General features: G+C 37.8%; 1 protein-coding gene across 3 annotated transcripts in view; it reads left to right on the top strand.

The window, feature by feature from the left end:
• The window catches only part of FBN1 (fibrillin 1), a 223168-nt gene that overhangs the window by 129109 nt on the left and 72843 nt on the right, over nucleotides 1–21216 (top strand). For all 3 annotated transcript variants that reach the window (XM_025472864.2, XM_049104135.1, XM_049104136.1), the window contains exons 14-25: nucleotides 520–642; nucleotides 3827–3949; nucleotides 5025–5177; nucleotides 8749–8802; nucleotides 10566–10691; nucleotides 13309–13434; nucleotides 13925–14044; nucleotides 14252–14389; nucleotides 15245–15295; nucleotides 16876–17001; nucleotides 19086–19313; nucleotides 21034–21159. In XM_025472864.2, the coding sequence (XP_025328649.1) occupies nucleotides 520–642; nucleotides 3827–3949; nucleotides 5025–5177; nucleotides 8749–8802; nucleotides 10566–10691; nucleotides 13309–13434; nucleotides 13925–14044; nucleotides 14252–14389; nucleotides 15245–15295; nucleotides 16876–17001; nucleotides 19086–19313; nucleotides 21034–21159 (1494 nt within the window). The remainder of the gene's footprint in view (nucleotides 1–519; nucleotides 643–3826; nucleotides 3950–5024; nucleotides 5178–8748; nucleotides 8803–10565; nucleotides 10692–13308; nucleotides 13435–13924; nucleotides 14045–14251; nucleotides 14390–15244; nucleotides 15296–16875; nucleotides 17002–19085; nucleotides 19314–21033; nucleotides 21160–21216) is intronic.

Here is a 21216-nt window from a genome sequence, read left to right as displayed (position 1 = left end):
GGTTTCTACTTTATAAAGAATCAGAAGGTGGTCTAAGTCTGTTTTAAGTTCCATCATTCTTGGTTTTGATTTTTGTTTTTATTTTTCAGTGTATTAGGGGTAATATCAGTGAAGTAAATAGAACTGTCAGACAGTTAACACACTTTTCAGTTTGCAAACTACTGTCTTTAAAGAAAAAGTCCTGGTAGCTTCCATACACATGAGGTTTTATATAAACGATTATATATGGATTTCATGTCTATACACATGTGTATATATGTGTGTATATATATACACATAAAATAAATTTAGCTCTGTAGTTTGCATGCACACGTCAAAAATTGAGAACATAAGAACACACATTTTATATGGCCCTTCTTCTTCTGTATGCTATAATTTGGAAGAAAATTAGCCTTAGACTATATAATTACAAGAAAATAGAAGAAAAGTGAAGAAAAAGAACTATGTTCATTCAGGTTGTCTTCTTTTGTAAGCTTGCTCTTCTGGGCATAAGGAAATGTATCTTTTTATATTTTTCAGATATGGATGAATGCAGCATAAGGAACATGTGCCTCAATGGAATGTGTATCAATGAAGATGGCAGTTTTAAATGTATTTGCAAACCTGGATTTCAGCTGGCATCAGACGGGCGTTATTGCAAAGGTTTGTGCTGTAAAACTCTAAGTTGTATTCTCCTCTTGTTTTTTCTCCCTTCTGTATCGCTTAGAGGTGCTTTGCCTCACTGAGTCTCCCCAGTTAAAGTGCTCCTAATTTGGTTTAGAAAATCTGTCTGGACCTCCTTCTTAAGGATAGCCATCCAGAGAGGTATGGTTTATGCTAAAGAGGCTGCTCTTATTGCAGAAAGGGTGTTAGGGGTCTCCTAAAGGAGAATGAAAGGGTACATAGCAAAGGAATGAGAGGCTGAAGTTGGTCCACTGATAGATGTGAGCATCTTTTCAAAGAAGCTGGATTCTTCCTTTTCCTTGCATTGGGGAATCACGGAAGTTAGGTTTTATGATGGCTGTCATTTGCTACCTCTTGCATCTTTACCTGGACAAACTATTGTAGATTCTTACTGCAGCAATCTCTTCTCTGTAATTTCCTCCAGATATCTTAAGAAACAAAGTTTCTTGTGGATGATTTATTTAGGCATTCTTAAGTCACATAAGCATAAAGGGAAATAGAATTGGGCAGCCCAGGTGGCTCAGCGGTTTAGCGCCGCCTTCAGCCCAGGGTGTGATCCTGGAGACCCGGGATTGAGTCCCACGTCAGGCTCCCTGCATGGAGCCTGCTTCTCCCTCTGCCTCTGTCTGTGCCTCTCTCTCTCTCTGTGTCTCTCATGAATAAATAAATACAATCTTTTTTAAAAAAAGGGAAATAGAATTAAGCAGAAGAGATTAAACTAAGAACCATTGTTTAGCTTGGTAGCTTTTGAAATAATCTCATTACTTCAGGTATGGAAACAAAAATGAGGATTTTTACTTGTGCTGTTGAAAACTGGGGTTCTAAAAAGAGTCATCGAGATAAATTTGCACTTAGTATGTCTTGCCTTATGTAGTCAGGGATGAGTGATTATTGCCCTTGGGTCCAAATTCTAAGTTGAAACCATACTTCTCAAGGAATCTTGTATCCAAACAGGCCCAGGAAATCTTGTAAAATACTGCACTCAAAGCCTTCTGCTCATAGTTTCAGATGGAGAAGTGCAGAGTGTCAAGCTGTTTGGTACTGAGAAAACAGAGTAAAGTCCTATGATGCCTTTTCTCCAGGTTCCCCTGGTAGACAGTTTTGGTAAAGGTGTTCACCAATAGATGAGGCTTCTTCTTCTTTCTTCTATGGAAGAAAGCCTTGTATGAAGTTGTTGGCAAGATGTGCATTTTTTTCTAGGCTTAAAAGAACTTCTATCCTTTGGTTGTTTACCTGTATCCTCCATGACCTTCACATCAGTGTCTCTTAATATCGTGCAACTCTGTCCTCTTAGTAAGAGAAAACATTTTGAGTTTTTAAAATTTGAAATAAGAAATAAGTTTCTATATTACTGAGCCCTGTGCGAGGAGGAACTTATTGTTTGGAAGACAAGATTAACACGTGGAAATATTCTACAATGTAAAACAGAATACAACTAAGTTCCAAATTGTGCAGGTTGAGTGCTATACAAGTGAAAAAGAAAGGGGAAGGAAATGATTGCTGGAATACTTGGAATTAGGCTTCCAAATAAAATAGCAGAAGGAAATGTGAAAGCCCCTTTGTGAGCAGACCTTTTGCAGGAACACACACTCTTGCCTATCCACAGGGCATACTGAGATTGACTTTGGTGCCTGTAGGCTGCTGGTGACCCAGGCCACTGCCTCTCAGCATTAAGTATGACCAACAGATAATGCTGATGTAATTATTTCAGAAGACCTTATGACCTCATAGATTAAACTAGGTTTTCCAACTGTTTGCAACCCATGAAAATAGACTTCAGACTAAAGAGAAAAGAAAGAAATTTCTTGTATGCCAAATTTTTCCTTTTCTGTAACTTTTCTCTTGACATCATCGGATAAGATTTTCTTTTAGTACTGAGTATTTAGTTCTGAGACCACAAAGATGTGACTGTTCAAAGCTAAAATAAACAATGCTAATTTAATCTCTATGGTTGACTAATCTGATAAACAGCATGGCCTCCCTGATCACTCTCTGAATATTGGGGCCACTCAAATTGAGTCATGTCCTTTAGATCTATGTTACAACTCTGTCCCCATTAAAAAGCCTTTGTGTCACTTTTCAGGCTATAGTTGTCACTGTATTACTGTATATCTCAACTTGAACAAAAAGGTGACCTGAATAACTGAACCAGTTTGAGTTCATGTATTTAAATATAACTGGTGCTTTAAAATACAATCTGTACACAGAATCTTGGACCATCCAAGCATATCTTGTGCCAGATAACACATGCTAAGTAAAATGTAGAGGTGTTTCAGTTTTCATTTGCCTTTTTAAGGTCAGAAAAAAAAGAAATAGTTGAATACACTAGGTATATATTATAAAAAGAGTTGTTAGAAAGTGACTTGCTTCTAAGTGTTAAATGTTTTCCAAAACACAATTTTGGTACCATTTCTACTTTCTCATATTGAAGGGGGAAAATATTTGCTATTATTAGCATATGCCCAATAAAGTCTTTTACCAGACCTCCCTAAGCATATACATACAATACTGTAATGTATCTGTAATACTTAGGAAAGATTTTTCTTTGCTGGGTTCCAGTTGCTTACAGTGCTGTTGTTGGCCAGAAGTGGTCATCAAAATATTCTATATTCATTTTCCATTTCTTTTCTATAATGTTCCATCAGGGTTTTAGTTCTATATCTCTTAATGCCACACTAGTCATCTCAGAGAGTTTAGGCATGAGTGATATTGGAATGGACCCCAGTCTGAGTATTGGATGCCAAATGGAGAAGCTTCCTGCCCAGGTCAAAGTTGCAGTCTATTATCAAGCTAGATTTCTCACAGTCCTGGAAGAATTGCCGTGTGAAATGTTCCATAAGACCCTTTGTCTGTTAGCTGTCACTTTTCTTCTTCCAATTCTGTTTTTGCCTTCTTGATTCTTATTTTGGATAAAAAGATCTCAGGAGGATATTATTGAAATAGCTTTCTCTGTGGTAAAAAAAAAAAAATGCTCAGTGTAGTTTGTCAATTTTTGTTACTATTTTCTCAAAGGACAATGAAATGTGTCTCATTGAGCTTTGATTGTTGATGCTGCATATTACTTTCCATCTTCCCCATTTTCAAGTGTTGTAAAAGAATTATAAACATGTGATGGTCTCATATAAACATCACTATTTTTAATACGTGCTTTTCCCCACCACAGATATTAATGAGTGTGAAACACCTGGGATCTGCATGAATGGACGCTGTGTCAACACTGATGGCTCCTACAGATGTGAATGCTTTCCTGGACTGGCTGTGGGTCTCGATGGTCGTGTGTGTGTTGGTAAGATAAAGCTATGACTAGATAAGACACGTGGTAGAGATCCACACTCTGTCGACCACTAAATCCCGCCAATAACAAATGCACTCTACTGTAACGGATAGGACAGAATTAATATTTGTGGGGGAACAAACCAACAGTATCAGTTTTCTTCTTGCATAAATTTAATATTAATCTAAGAGGTAGAAAGATGAGCTGAGATAAATGAAAACCAAGGGAATCCCCACCTCTCTTTCCCCTTTTTCTTTTCTAATCATATAGATGTACTTAATTTTCACCAACTCTCCTTTGTTGATAATAGTTATGGAAATTGGCCTGTATATGCTCATTATCTCATAGTGGACATTTTCATATAGGAAATTGAATGTCCGAAGGGAAATCTAGAAGGCAAAGGAGGATACAGATAATCAAGAACTTTATGTAATATTTTTATGTCTTTGCATGAATTTTGAAATTTATTGAGAAATAGATATTAATTTTATCCAAATTATTTTTAGAAAAGGCAGTCAGTAAACACTTGAATTGGGAGTGGGTTGGGCATGGCTGGAAACTCCCTCTCTGGTGGTAAAGATGATACTACTTAGTAGAGCAATGTCTATTAACTTGTATAATGAAACTTTTATAGATTAAATTTCCTCCATTTTGAAAGTACATCTAATTCAAACATTCAGTAATTGCATGTTTATTTTGAGATAGGCCACGCTTCTAAGAAAGATCTTATTTATCATGGGATGAGGGTTACTGGTCATCCATCATTCATTTAACTTGTATTGCCCTCGTCTGCAGAAGTTTGAGGAAGACAAAATGAATAAGATAGAATCTCAGGATAGAATCTCACAGTTGAGTAAACCATTGGTAGTCCCTAGAAAACTGAGAGTCTGGCAATTGGTTTCCAGTTCTTGGAAGCTGAATGTAGTGTGTTTTATTTTGTCTTTTTCTTTTGAAACCTAAGACCAGAGGCATTTTCTGTGAGTTAGAACAGGGACGATGGCTAAATAAAGCCAGCTTCACCTTTGACCTGGAGAGTTCTCATCTGTTTGAAGTGATAGTGTGATGACAGTTGCTTCTTTCTGTTTAGACACACACATGCGGAGCACATGCTATGGTGGATATAAGAGAGGCCAGTGTGTCAAACCGTTGTTTGGTGCCGTTACTAAATCTGAATGCTGTTGTGCCAGCACTGAGTATGCTTTTGGGGAACCTTGCCAACCATGTCCTGCACAAAATTCAGGTATGTGGTGTCATGAGGATGCCCTCGTACTACCAGCCTTCTGCCACCATCTACAATCTTTGCGTCTATAAAAGTCACAGGGAAAGATTATATTATGTTCTCCAGATATATCATTTACCTTCCTGGGGTCTTGGCAGGGTTACCCAGGGTCTGATCACACGTTTTTCACCCAATCCCAATAATCTTTGGGAACAGGCAGCATGTTTAGAACCTCCATCCTAACTCTTCCACCTTAGTAATAGTCACGCTCTTTGGAATTCATGCAACTTGCCTTGTTTTCTAAAGTAGTTTCACAGTGTTTGCATTTTGCAGTAACTATTATAAAAGCAGAATTTTACAGAGTGTAAAAGTAAATAATTTTCAGATTACCTGAATATTTCCAACTTTTTTCCAAAAGGCCATGTGAGAATTTTGTTCAAATCCCTCATGTTGATTTAAGTGTGCTTCTCCTAAATGATTTTATTCAACCCTAGGGAAAAAGTATTTTTCTCAGTTTGAAGTGACATGGTATAATGAAAAGAAAACTGGTTGGTGAGTCAGAATTCTTCCCAGCCATGGGCAGACAAATTACTTAATTGGGGGGTTTAGTTCTTTGTAAATTTTTGTTTATTTAGGAGTTTTGCTCACCTACTTTCAAAAGGACCGGAGATGGCTTACAATAGTAAACAACTATAAAATAGAATAATATGGAAAAGGGATCCTTAGTTTTCTCATCTACAAAATGGATTATTTAGGTAATCCAGAAGATCCTCTCCAGTTATAAATTATTTCTGTCTGTAAGGCAAAAATAGTTTATTGAAACTAAAGCAATAAACTGTCAACATTTGGAAACTTGGCAGTTTCCTTTCAATGTTCTAAAATAGATCCAATATTGAAAATATGTAGCTCTGATTGGTTGGTTTAAATCTAAGATCCAGTTAGTTCATTTCTGGCCTAGATACAATCAATTAAAAATTAACTCACAATTTTTAAACATTTGCCATTTTGAAAATAATATTTTAAATTAGAGAGTTAGAGATTAAAATATGAGAAGTTAGAGAAAGTTAAATGGAAGACTTTAAAAGAAATGAAGGAATGCCAGTTAAAGAAGAAAGCCTTATTCTGGCTGATTTCTTCACAAATTGCCATTTTATTACCAATCAGTTCAATTCATGCTCACAATAATACTTCAATTACACACCATAAAATACAATCTTATTCAACAAAGATACCTCCATGTAACTTTATAGTTGTATATCGTTAATACTGTCCTTTTGTAAGTTACTTTAACTTTTCAAAGTACTTCTCTTACATACTTTGAATTTATAAGATGAATGAGTATCATGAAAACTGAGTATAGGTGATTTGTTTACATCTTCAGTAAGTGGAAGAACCAGAACTTAGAATCCAGGACCTTTGGTGCATATAGTTCTTTGCTTTTGCATTTTCCTCTGGACCCAGTACGTGTCCAAAGAATTCTCATGATACCTAGGGAAATGAAGTAATATTATAAAAAGATGACTAAAAGAGACCAGATTTCTTCAAGCAATGAAGCTTAAGGAGGGTTAAATTTGAAGCCCAGCCCCACTAGCTTCTGTTTTATATTTGAATGTACTTGCACAGAAAAGGTCCACATGTGGAAGTGCTTTCCCTCAGTTTGGTTTCTCCACCTCTTTGGTAGATGAAAATGCCAGATCATGAAGGATCTGAGCATAGAATATCCCTTATTTCAGGAGAAAGGGGATATTTTAAAAGGTACTTAAAATATCTAAAAGTTTCCTTCTTTAGTCAATTTAATGAGAAACTCCAACCAGATTACATCTAAAGTCCATCTTTGTGTCCTGGAAGGAAGCCAAGGAAGCTATATATGAAGATATTTCTCACTGGCTGCTGCATGTTTATTTCTTATAGGAATCAGTCAGTTAAATCCACAGAAGTATAAGTATTAGGAATCTTCTCATATGTCCACATACGGTTGTCTCTGTGGCACAACACCAAATTGGCTCAGCAGCACGTACCACTTATTAAATGCATGAACTGTGTGAGGAGCCATGTGGAGCACTTTACATGTTCTCTTGTGACATCCATAGAACTGTCATGTGAGTTGGGTATCCTTGTCTCCAGTGTGTAGAAGAGGAAACTAACAAAGAGAAACGGCTTGCTCCTAAATAAGCATTGTCCTCAGCGTTCAAACCAGTGCTGACCTGAATTGACTGACTGCAGAGGATAGTCTAATATCAGATCCTACTCAAATGGAAAAGAGCAGTGACAATAATTTGCTTCCATTTAGGCCAAGCATCAGTTAATTTAGCACTAATTGTGAAACTGCTCTTTGCAAAACTGGCATGATATTGTTTTTCTTATTCTGTTACTTACAGTATTTTGAAAGTGTTTTAATTAATCACTGACATGAGAGAATAATGACATGGCATTTCTTTTGGCTATGACACGGCAATTCTTTTGGCCTCCAGTCCCAGGCTTTCAAACACACAATGGCAGCTACCTTCCCAAAGGAAGGTCCCATTTAGCTGGATTTAAAAATTAAGGAATTTCACCAATTCTCTCAAATTGACGTTTGCATGAAGGCAGAGGCTCTGAAGGGTTCAACCTTCATTTTAAAAAAATTCTGTGTAACTCATTTGCATCCACTGTCATCAGGAACAGTTTTCTAGCACTCAGAAGTTCAGGAGCTATTTGCTTCAGCAGTGAGGTGTGGTTGGCCTCTATAAAGAGGCCGTCCCTAATAGCTGTTCTCCTACCACTTCAGCACAAATGATTTGCATTTGACCGTGATCAGACTCCGTGGTTGCCGGAAACTGTGGGCAACTAAGAGGACACTTTGTTTTCCTTGGATAATGTATGCTTCCAGTTAGTTCTCCATTTACATCATTCACTCTTATGTTCATCTAAGTATTGTTGGAACTGTATGTGAAACATTGCATCAGTTTTAGGAAATAGAAATCTGATTCCATCAGAATTTGGGAGCATATTCTGCACACCTCAGTTTCTTGGTAAGACCTCAGTTTTAACATTATGCAATACTTTGCCTATGGATTTATCAGAGAGGATGAATTTAACATTCCAATGAGTGTGAGTTTTAAAAATATACTTAAATACAAGTGCAGAGAGAAATGAGAAAATGTTAAGTACTTGATTGTACTAAAAAAAAAAAAAAAAAAAAAAAAACTCCAACAGTTCACACTAAGAAGCAAAATTATTCCCAAGATAGTGGGAGAAGGTTTTATTAACAGTTAAGAAACCACATTTTAACAGGCACATTTCACTGTAAGTGTAAAGTGTTCCCCAGTGAACGAAATCAAATTATAGGAAAAACACCTTTTCCAAAAGCGCTTTGCACAAGGAATTACTGTAACTTGCTTATGTCCTTCAAAGTCGTTTTCCACAGTGATGCAGAGCCTTTCAAATGGGAGCCTGGGATACCAGTGACTCCCTTGGGAGATGCCTCCTTTTTCTGTTACCACTTTCTTTCGGTTCCACTCACTTAGGAGGAAATGATGTGTGCAAAGCCAAGCACAGGATCGACCTCTTCTACAAACAAAGGAATCATTTACTATCTGTTAATTTATTGCAGCGGAATATCAGGCACTCTGCAGCAGTGGGCCAGGAATGACATCAGCAGGCAGTGGTAAGGACTGGTTTGGAATTCACTTCCTTCAGCATGTGCAGAAGCAGCAGTGGTGGGCCCTCCTCTGGGTTTCCAGTTGGTCCCTTTACATGCAGACTGAGGAGGTCTGACCTCTTCTCTGGTCATCACTGCATGATGTACCTGGAACACCTAGAAGCCCCCAGGGGCAGAGCAACTGTGGTACACTGGGTCCTGGGATTGCTGGGTTGAGGTGTGGGGCTTGATACTGAATAGTTGGGTGTTCTCCCAGGGTGATTGATGGGAGGACTGCAGATTAAATACAATGAGTGTGGTCTCTCATTCATGAGAAGAGACAGTCTGGTCCCCCTTTGGCTCTTCCACCATCAAGTGCAGTTCAGGGTTATGGGCTCAGTTGAATTATTAGACATTCACATTTGAATAATTTATTGACTATCAAGTGTTCAGTCAGTATAAGATGTCAATAGGGGGATCCCTGGGTGGCGCAGTGGTTTGGCACCTGCCTTTGGCCCAGGGCGCGATCCTGGAGACCCGGGATCGAATCCCACATCGGGCTACCGGTGCATGGAGCCTGCTTCTCAATCTGCCTATGTCTCTGCCTCTCTCTCTCTCTCTGTGACTATCATAAATAAAATAAAAATTTTAAAAAAAAAGATGTCAATAGGGAGCTATCTTATATTTTGTAGCAAGCAGAGATAGCAATTAACTGAGTGGGAAGAAGATGAAATATTTCAGTAGACGGGTTAGAACTAGAGAAATATCTGTACCATGAAAGAATTAAAGTTAAAAGGGAGAATTAGAATGAGGGTAAAAACAGGTGACAGGAAAGATGAAGGGATTATTTTATTAATATAAAACTAAATAGTTCAACTCAGGACAGGTCTGAAAAAAAGTAGACCTCATGATTCATTTCATCATTATATGTGGATGAAGGTAGAGAGGAGATATTTGAGGGAAAGAGGAGTAGTAAAGAAATTTATAATGAATAAAGAGTGAGTGGGGAATAAATAAAGTTGTGATAGGGACCTGGAGAAGGAAAATCATGTCAACCTTGACTTATAGAAGATTTGAGACTAGCCATTCACTGATTGTCATCTGCATCACTCTTGACTAGAGAGCTCTCCTCAGTCTGTAGGCACACAGAAGAGGGAGGACTTAGCCTCATCTGGGCTGAGCAGCAGAGGGGTTTCCAGAACAGGTGATGTTTGAGTGTGCTTTGAACCAAAGAATAGGCCTGGTTCCAAACACTCCCCACAAAGAGCAAAAGGACATTGTATGTTCATGGCAGAACGAGAAATTTAAAGTAAATAGAGTTAATATTTTAACTTAATCTTGATTATTGAACCTACAAAAGTTTGAACCATGAGAGTGACACAGTCATCTTGTTTTTTAAGCTAAGTCTGATGGCACTGTGGAAGGTACACCAAAGAGGCTGGGCTGGTGGCAGGGAGACCAGCGGGAGGGACTGGGGCTCTGTGGTGATCCACTTTTCCATCTTGATGTTTGAGTCAGAAGACCAGGGGTTTTCCTTCAGCCTGATTAAAGATTGGTAATCTTGTAGTTTGAGCTCAAATGCCAAGTTCTTCTCTAGGACTGGTGGAAGGAAGATGTGAGTCAGAACATCTTGTAGTGAGAAACAGTGATCAAGTTTCCTCATCAAAGTGAAACTTTATTTTCACTAGGTTCTAACGTTGTTACATTTATTGTAATGTTATTTTCTTTGGTAGTTCTTTGATGTTAAATTTAGAATGTTATTGATACTGAACTTTTTTCTGGTGGTGCAGATATAAATGAATGTGCGTTAGATCCGGATATCTGTCCAAACGGAATTTGTGAAAATCTCCGTGGGACCTACAAATGCATATGCAATTCAGGATATGAAGTGGATCCATCTGGGAAGAACTGTGTTGGTAAGAAGTTTTACCTGTTTCCTAAGACATCTCACACATCATGCATTGCTTCTTTGTTGCTTTGAGGAAACTGCTTTCAGTAGATGAAGGGCCTGGGCAAATGGATGGCCTTCACTTTGGGTGTCAGCATGGCACATACATGCCTTGATTAACTAAAATTTACATACCTGAATCCTGAAAATTTATAAGTAGTCATGTGTCATGTTCACTCCAAAAAAGAGAAGCTCCTTAGATGTATACAAAATACAGATTGTGAGCCATTTCTTATGTGTCTACAAAGATAGCCCTATTTTTACCGAGAGAAACAACTCTTTTCCCAACCACTTTATTAGATTTAATCAAAGAAAACCCAGTTTATTTTCAGTAATACCTGTTCTCTGTTAAGTTTAGCAAACACCATATATTTTTTAAAGATTTTATTTATTGGGACATCTGGGTGACTCAGCGGTTGAGGGTCTGCCTTCCACCCAGGGCATGATCCTGGAGTCCCAGGATCGAGTTCCACATTGGGTCCCTGCATGGAGCCTGCTTCTCCCTTTGCCTGTGTCTCTGCCTCTCTCTCTTTGTGTCTCTCATGAATGAATAAATAAAATCTTTTAAAAAGATTAATATTGTATATATTTATTTGAGAGAGAGAGAGAGGGAACAAGCAGGAGTGGTGGTGGTGATGGCAAGGGGGGTGGGGAACAGAGGGAAAGGGAGAAGCAGGCTCTCCACTGAGCAGTAAGTCCCATGATGCAGGTATCTATCGCAGAATTCCAGGATCATGACCTGAGCCCAAGGCAGATGCTTAGCCAATTGAGCCACCTAGGTGCCCCAAGAAAACACCACATTTTGATGCTCTAATAAAATCTTAATGAAAGTACCAGCCAGTAACTATAAAAAAACAAAAACAAAAACTTTGGGAATAAAATGGTCAATATGGGCACCATTATTATTTTTTTTTAACTTTTTCCAGTTGCCTAGACTAGTATTTTCTGAAATCTACTATCTATTCTATGGTGCAGTGACATACTACTGCAGATTTCCTGAAGTTCAGCTTCTAACACCAGAATATTCAAATTTATGGGAATATGCGAGAGTATACCAAAAGCAAAATGTAAGACGGTGTATCTTTTTGATTTGAAAGCAAAACAAATTTTACATAAAAAATAGTTTCATGAAGAAGGGAGAAAATTAATCAGTTTTAATAAGTATAAAAACGGGGCCTCAAATATACTTTTAACTCTCTAAAAGCCATTTAGGGTTTAGGTGTTAGAACTTATTCTCTCCTGCCATAAGTGGTATTTTAGTTGCAGGGTTTGAAAAGTACTGCCATACGGTAGTCAGTCATTGGAACATGTAATAATTCTGAGATGCTGCAGATTGAAATAAACACAAATGTCTTTGTTTTCATTCTTTCAACACATAATCGAGCAAGTATTAACTACTCCTCAGGTGCTGGACTCAACTATTGCCTAGACAGCCATAGTTGCTATATGTTCTGACTCAAGAAAAGAAAGTTCCTTCTCCTATTTGTCCCTGGGTAACAAGCAATTTTACTTGCCATGGCTCCTTACTTTACCATTGCAAATCTGGTGTTGAGGAGCTTGCCGAAATACTTAGATCCCTCCCAAGAGACTTGTTACCTCTGATTAGACAGACAATACTTTAACCTTAAAAGGATTAAGATTAAATTACATCATATAGAACTTCATTCCTTTGGACAGGGAAAAATGGCCATGTCAATTAAATATTTTGAAAAAGTTTACTATTTTGAACTATTAAAACATGACCATCTCTGATATATCCATGAGTTTTCCTCTGTCTTCTTGTCATCGTGCAATTCTTTTCAAAGCTCCTCCAACCTAATTGTGTATTTCTGTCTCCTTTCAGGAATCTTTGTACACCAGAAAGTACTCTAGTTCGTTATAGTCCTTTTAATGTATTACAGAAGGCCTCATTCACATTTGATTCTTTTATACTTTACCATTTCTTCTTTTTCTTTTCTTTTTTTCATAGCTTCTTCTCCTACAAAATTCTGTGTTTCTATGGACATTGTGAGATCAGTATTAAAACAATATGTGCACCTTTACTCTAGACTCTATGTGTGGCTCTGTGTACAAAGACTCTATGTGTTTCTCTGTCTGTATACAAAGAAAAGAGAATGATTCTAGAGATAGAATGGAGAGGAAAGATAACTCTAGATGTCCTGAAACAAACCCTCTATCGCTTTGCCCCTTCTGGCTCTCTGAACACCTGAGTCATTTCTGCAGGTCACCTATGCTCACATGTTCCTGCCTTCTCTTCTTCCCTGTACTTCCACTATTCACCATAAATAATTTTTCTTTTTGTCTTCTGTCGAACTGCTTGAAGGACAGAACATGGCGAGAATACAGTCCCTCTTGTACAATGTAGAGTTCTAGAATTTTGCAGGTTGAAGTAAAGAGGTTCAATAGGTTGAACTCCTATTTTCCTCAAATTAGGTTAGTTAGGCAAAAACCAATGTTAGAGGAATTTTGCCTCTTTGCTTGAGTTAATCATATCATTGGACCTTAAATACTTAACCTAAAAAAGCATGAGAAGTTGCGTGCAAGGGAATGTGCTCCACTTAAGTTCATGTTTATTGGTTTTCCAGATATTAATGAATGTGTATTGAACAGTCTGCTTTGTGATAATGGACAATGTAGAAACACTCCTGGAAGTTTTGTCTGTACCTGTCCCAAGGGATTTATCTACAAACCTGACCTAAAAACCTGTGAAGGTAATCTGTGTTTTTATTCTTACACTGTGTACTTTATTGTCTTTCAGTATGCCAGTGAAAAACCATGAGAATAAGTTAGAGTCACCTCTATTTTAGACAATTACGTCATTGTAATTGAGATTCTGTGGTCCTAAATGACACCTGTATGCACTTTGTAGGCTACTGATGGTACTTACTTACAGTTGCCATTTTATTTGCCATCATTTAAAAGATGAAGAAAATATCACACTAAAGTTAGTAATTTGGATATCACATCTAATGTTTGCTCCAGATTTTCTGAATAAAAAGATTCAGCTGTATGCCAGATTCTGTGCTTAAGAGATATGCTCAACCATTATTTTTGACATTCCATCTAGTCTAGAAAAGAACTTCCTAGGTCAGCTTTACTATCTAATAAAGAATATATGGTAGCAATTGAGGCCAGAGTTTAAATATTCTTTCATGCCCAAGACTACTCTTTAGCAGTAATGTGGAGCTGTTTTTGTTTTAGACATCGACGAATGTGAATCAAGTCCTTGCATTAATGGAGTCTGCAAGAACAGCCCGGGCTCTTTTATTTGTGAATGTTCTTCCGAAAGTACCCTGGATCCAACAAAAACCATCTGCATAGGTATTTATCCTGCTGATCAGCATTGTATTTAATGTTCACTTTTAGTGCAAAAGAGTTTATTGCAAAGAATTTAAATATGGATGAACAAAATTGTAAATGACCACTATCACTTGTTTCACATGTCATTCATGCTGTAATTCCAATGCACATTTGCTTTTTTTATATAGATTCTGTTATCTATTAACGTCATCTCCCACCTCCCTGCAGAAACCATCAAGGGCACTTGCTGGCAGACTGTCATCGATGGGCGGTGTGAGATCAACATCAATGGAGCTACCTTAAAGTCCCAGTGCTGTTCCTCTCTTGGTGCTGCCTGGGGGAGCCCTTGTACCCTATGCCAAGTCGGTAAGAGAGTTGGACCCATTCCACTGGTCACTTGCTTAGAAACTGGAAACCCAGTACTTTGTTCATTTAGATATACCTAGGAATTCTAGATTTAGTTCTTATGACCTCTGTGAAACGTATTGCTGAAGAGGAAATTAAGAGAAGTGTCAAGGACAGTAATTTTGTGTGATTTGGTGATTGGGTTATTTTCTACCACCCGCACTGTAATGTGGTTACTTAGTGTTGCTTTCCTAGATCAGGAATTCCAATGGGTTCTCTTGGAAACTCATAATTAGGGGTCTTGAGGTTTTTACAGGCACAGATTATCTTCCAAAAAATGTATTGATGTTCTTTACATTCAGGACTTAACTTCTAAATCTGTTGCAAAGCTGAGGTCTGAGATCCTTGCTGATGATTTTATTGATTCAGTGTTCAGATATATAAATGTGTGGATTTAAATAATGTGAATGCTGCATGGCGGGAGATCTTCGAATTCTAAAGTTTATTTTCCGTGTTCATGTTCTAGGAGTCATATATTATGATTCCTGTTTTAGAGCTGATAGCAAAAAAGAAGTCTAGCCAAGTTCCTTCTTAGTCATCACCTTAGCATGATCTTTAGGGGATCTTTGGGTCTTTCAGGACCTCTCAGAGGAATTGAGCTTAATTCAAGGAGACATTTCATCCTCTTCCTCCTCCTCCTTCTTCTTCATCTATGCAATCTCAGAAACACTTTGTTATCTTAGACTTATTCATAGCAACAAAATCTAATTCATGCCCAGGTCCTCTTTTGGATTTCTTATACTATGTGATAAAGAGTCAGGATATTGTTATCTCAAATTTGTTTTTTGTTTTTGTTTTTGTTTGTTTGCTTTACAGATCCCATATGTGGCAAGGGCTACTCAAGAATTAAAGGAACACAGTGTGAAGGTATATTTATGCCTATTTATAAACCATAAATTTCTGTGTGCCTGAAGAATGCTTGTGTGAACTTGGACTGGATAAAGTTGTCATGTAACTTCCCAGTGAGAAATATGCAGCAGAGAGGAAAATAATGAGAACTGCAGAACATAACAGATGTTAATTTCACAAGCATATATATGCTGTTGCCAGTGTTGGATCACTCTGGCCACAGGGCAGGGTGACTGAGAATGGTTTAGGCTGACCATGGTTTTGAGTGACTTCACTTTCAAAATACTATCAGGAAGAGAAAAATGGAAGTTTTCGATGAGGCTATAAAATTTGCATTTTTTTTCTTGGTTTGTCCTGGTGTGTGTGTGTTTGTTTGTTTCATGGTCATGGATGACCTTTAGAAGGACATACTCTATTGTCTCTTTTTTGAAAGCTTACATGGATTCTCTCCAGTTTATTGTGATTCTTTCTCACGGAGTCCCAGATAGACGTAGGTCAGGGTGACTAACACAACCTGACATGACACGGCAGCTGAAAAATTTTAAAAACAGCAATTAGTCCCATATGTGGAATGAAATGAAGTTTTTTTTTTTCCCTGCTAAAATAAAGAGAAACACTACAACCCCCACCCAAAGTTTTGTTCCAAATGATGACTGAATCCTTTGGCCTTTCTCTGGTCCAGACCCACTGTTAATAACTTATCTGACCTCAGCAGCACATTTTGGTGTACAAGTGGCCAGAACAAAAAAACCCAAAAAGGTAAATTTCCCACTTCCCACTTATCTCTCTCACAAGGAAAGACTTAAAATATTTTTTTATACCATCCCCAGCTTAAAAAGTTATTTTTTCTGAACAGAGACACAGTATGGCATTGGGAAGTGCTTTTCTTTGAATTAACTTGATGGTGAGTATTTATCCAAATTATGTGCAGGGAACACACTACTTTCTATTAAACAAACTGGGAAGGACTGGTACATTTGAGATGTTTGGGTAAATGGTGAATGAATGAACATGAGCATCTTTTGACTCTCCCTAACTCAAGCTGGGACCACCAAGGCTTAGAACAGTCTGAGACTGTTGCTGAGCTAGAACTAGTCATACACTTTCTGGGGACATCTCAACATTTCTTAAAAGACATTCTCTTGACTGACCCCACATATTTATTTCTCAGTGGGATTTTTGTCTTCAAGCGATTTCTTCTTTGCTAGTTTGAAAGATGAGATTTCTGTTTCTCTATCTATTTTGGATATCTGATCTCATAAAGCTAGTTATGTGGCTCCTGGGGGCCTTACCTGAGATGTCCATAGTACCCAGAGCTGTCCCCAAGAACTCACACCAATTCCCAGCCTCTATAATTAAAAAATTACTCCCTCAGACTAATGGAGAAACTCCTATCTTTAGTAAAAGGTGGACTCAGTCTGGTTGCAATTCAAAGTTCCTAGAAATTCTACATGAACTATTTGGAGACAAACTAGTTTTATGAACTTATTTGGTTCAAAATGACCTTTTCTGTTGTGAGAATAATTATGACTCCATGAATGAAATAAAGTAGAATGATGTTATACAGATATTTTAACTTTATTTTTTTTCCTTCATAGATATAAATGAGTGTGAAGTATTTCCAGGAGTATGCAAAAATGGTGTATGTGTTAACTCTGAGGGATCATTTAAATGTCAGTGTCCCAATGGGATGACTTTGGATGCCACAGGAAGGATCTGCCTAGGTAAATCCTGAACTCATTACTTTTCTAATGGTCATTTCTTAAAGATTTAAAAACTCAGTTAATAAGATAAAGCTGAATATTTGGTTCCAAGTACAGAAACACACATCCCAAATTCAGCATTTCCATTAGGATTCATAGTGGTTTCCTTGATAAATAGCCTTCCTCCTCAAGCTCTTCATTTATTCTTTATAAAAAGAGGCTGGAACATGTTAGTGAAGAGAAACTTTAGTTTCTTACTGATGTGTAACTATTCCTTAAATCATTATCATCACAATCATTATTCCAGAACTCTTAAACCTGCCTCTATATGCCACCAACTATATGGTATAAAGTGAATGGTGGGAAGAACAATTTTGCTTGATTAGAAACTGTAACCCATACCCACTAGGCATGTCCTGTCATTGACCAGATGGACAAGTCATCTCAGGAAACCCTTGTGGGTGTGAGTGAAGAGTACCAGATTCCTGAATAGTGAACCTGAAGGTGCCCAGGCCACTGTCACTTCTGATCATGGTGGGATTCTTCATGCCAACTGTTAGAGCCCAAGTGGCATTGATATCGAAGAGACTGGACTCTGAGTTCTCAGAAAGTTGTCCTGTGCGTTCTTAGTGGCAGGAGGTCTGAGATCCCACAGTATGTGTGTGGCATCTGGCAAACTTATTCTGAAGCTACTTCAAGGCTTCTAACTGCCAGGAATATGTCTCTTGGATCACTTGTTTTTGAGTCCATGGCTCAGGTACATTGTATATCTGAAACCATATTCTCTGAAGGTCATCCTGAGTGAAGGACCACCATAGATGGTTTAAAAGAGTGGTATGAGGTTAAGGGATTTGGATCATGTATGAATCAGAACTAACAAACCTTTAAACGTAGAGCTTTATATGGCTTATAAACATAAGCAATATGGAATAGAAAAGCTGGAATCCAGAGGCTAGAGTCTTTTCATGCCCGTGGATGTCCGTTAATCTCATTTTGAGTCTGCTTTTTTGTGTAGGAGGAATTGACACTTAATGAGAGCCTTCTTTCAGGTTCTTCAGTTCAAAGATGTTTCAGTGTTTAATTTAGAAATCATTTAAAAAGTATCCGTACATCATATTGGAGACAACCTGAATGTAAGTTTGCCCAGAAGGCTTCAGAAGCTTTCTAACATTAAAGAAAGTTCAGGCACGTAGGTGAATGATTAATGACCACATTGTGAAGGAGAGAGGGAAGATAATGCCTAAGGTTTCAATTACACTTTACAGTTTCTAGATACACAGTCTCATCTGAGCTTCATAGAACGCTTTCAGAGATGGGTGCAACATCATTTTATGGATGTGGAAATTCAGGGTCAAGGTTAATAATTTCTAAAACAAGCAACTTCTTAGTTGCAGAACAGCACTACATTCCAGATATCTTGACATCTGGTATATCACTTCTCTTCCTCACAATTCCACAAAATTGGGGTTGGGGCTGGATGTATCCCATGTGTACCCAGAAGAATATACATGTAAGCACATGTAGAGGTGAAAGAAATACTTGAGAAGAGGAGTGAATGACTTTGCTTTGTTGATTTTCCTCTTCAATATTGAGTAGGGCAGTTTCATTTTGGAATTTAACATTACACTTCTCCAAAAAAGAAATGGATGTCAGGGAAAAGTGTGGGAGCTAGTTTAGATGTTCTCCACTGATAAAGAGTTCAGTTTCTTTTTAGCTAGAGAGGAGATTCCAAGGCATTATGGAATGCATCGTATTGGTAGTAAGCATGTCTTACAGAGAAAACATCTCCCAAAAGAGCACTGTGGGATTTCTCAGAATACTGTTCTTTATGTAGAATTATCAGAAAAGGCCTAAAATTGAAAGGAAAGTTTCCAGAAATAGGAGGTGCAAATAAATATGAGCTGCCAAAGAAAAGAAAGTATTTTATTAGGTGGGAATATTCATCAGAAAGCCTGGACTCCTTTTGAGGAAAATAATTAATTCCAGCCAATAAGTACATAGCAAATTATTATGTGTATTGTACTTTGTCTAACACAACGGGTTGACAGTTTGGGGTGGTGAAAACAGGGTAGCTCTCCTTAGCCTCCCTGTGTTCCGTCTGGCAGATATCCGCCTGGAAACCTGCTTCCTGAGGTATGAGGATGAGGAATGCACTCTGCCCGTTGCTGGCCGCCACCGCATGGACGCCTGTTGCTGCTCCGTTGGGGCAGCCTGGGGTACTGAGGAATGCGAGGAGTGTCCTGTGAGAAACACGCCTGAGTACGAGGAGCTCTGTCCCAGAGGGCCCGGATTCGCCACAAAAGAAATTACCAATGGAAAACCTTTCTTCAAAGGTACGATGGTTTCAGTGGCTGGTTGCTCTTCTTTTTAAACCAGCAGGATGTTCTGCAAAGAGGAGAATAACAGTGAATATCATCAATGTGGTCATCCCCTGGTCATCTCTGCAGACATTCCTCACTTTCTGAGTTACATTCAGCAAATGTTCACTCTGGAGCGGGTTTTCTTTTCCCACCTTTCAGGACTTCCTGAGGTTACTTGCCCCCCCGCCCCCCCCACCCCCCACCCCCGCCTATTAACCATTTATGAAGTGTTAAAGTAGATTTTAAAACTACCCTAAGCCAAATATCAACAAAAAGGAAATTTTCTTGGGGAATTTTTATTCTGTCTGCTAAAGCCATAAAACTTGACCTCTTCCCTGATTATTTAATCCAGGTCACTGCAGTTCACCTGAGTATACCGTAGTGGAGGTGAATGGCATGACAGACCCAGGGGCAGATCCTCTTTGTCCAAAAACAGTGAAAGTCATTCTTATGGCAAGCACATTTCAGTGACTTATGATATTTCAAACATTATTTCAGTTTATTATGCTATAATCTAAAATTTGTATAAAAAATGAGAAGTTATAGATCTAATTCCAAAATTGATTTAACTTTTTATGCACAAGGATACAGAACTTGTTTACTTTAGCATGTGGAAAAATCATGACTGGTTTCCCAGAATTCCAATTTTTCAGAGAGGCCCAGCGTTTGTTCCTGGTATAGATTTTTGTCTTGGTTGCCATTGTGTCTGGGCCTAGTTATTATACTTCATAACTAAATCGACTTATAAAAATGGGAAATGAGTATATGAATATTGCTTAATTATCCTTATATAAATGTGTAAAAATAACTTTTAGTACTGAGTGTTTAATCCAAGAAGCCCTAGGGGTTGAAATTCACTCTAGAGAGACAGTTTCTAGATGATCCTCTTAAATGTCTCCTAAGTAAATTCAAAGGAATTTGAATGATTTGCTTCCAAAGGCTGTGGCACTGCATTGCCACAGAAAGACATGTTCTTGAAATTTAATCTGCTAGTTCTGTCTTTCATGACATTTTATAGAAATGAACTTGTATTTCTTGAGCTTTAGGTCTTGCTTTAGAAAGGCTCCTGAAGGAGATCTTTCACCCATTATATATACAGTCTCCCACTGTACAAGAAACTCTTTTCATTATATTAATGAAACCTTAATATTAATTGAGAAAATATTTTTAAATTATATACACATTTGAGAAAATATTTTAATAGCATACACTTATTTACAAATCATTTCAATTATAAATAACATCTTTTTTTGAAATTCTTATATTGTAGACGCATCCAAGAAAGCATACATGGATATCTCATTTCACTATACTCTTGGTTGGTTGACACGGACATTTTTTTTGTCAGTCATCTACTGTGTGCTTTGGGAATAGATGCTAGTGGCTTAGAATATTTATTCATTCATTTGGCAAATACTTAAGTATTTGGTATATATCAGGCAGTGTGCTGGGCTCTAGAAGTCCGAATAAACACACCGTCTACTTCCCTAATAAACTTTCTAAAATGTAGAAGTTTAAAAGTCTAGAAATGTTTACAAAGTCATAGTTCTCATGGATCATCACACATTCTTTAAAATGCATATTGCCAAGACCTTAAATCAAGACCTTTCAACTCTCTGGGTTTAAAATAGAGGCATTGAGAACTCCTAACAGGATGCTTAGGAACTTTCTGCATGTTTTATTTTTCTTGAAGATATCAACGAATGCAAGATGATTCCCAGCCTCTGTACCCACGGCAAATGCAGAAACACCATTGGCAGCTTTAAGTGCAGGTGTGACAGTGGCTTTGCTCTTGACTCTGAAGAAAGGAATTGCACAGGTCAGTGAAGGGCTTCCCTTTGCAGAACGCCCTTTAGAACTCTTCACCTTTACCACA

This window comes from Canis lupus, chromosome 30, assembly GCF_003254725.2.
Source record: "Canis lupus dingo isolate Sandy chromosome 30, ASM325472v2, whole genome shotgun sequence".
In the NCBI taxonomy this organism is placed as follows: domain Eukaryota; kingdom Metazoa; phylum Chordata; class Mammalia; order Carnivora; family Canidae; genus Canis; species Canis lupus.
The sequence above is the reverse complement of the archived record's forward strand: the minus strand, read 5'-3'. Positions and strand labels throughout refer to the sequence as shown.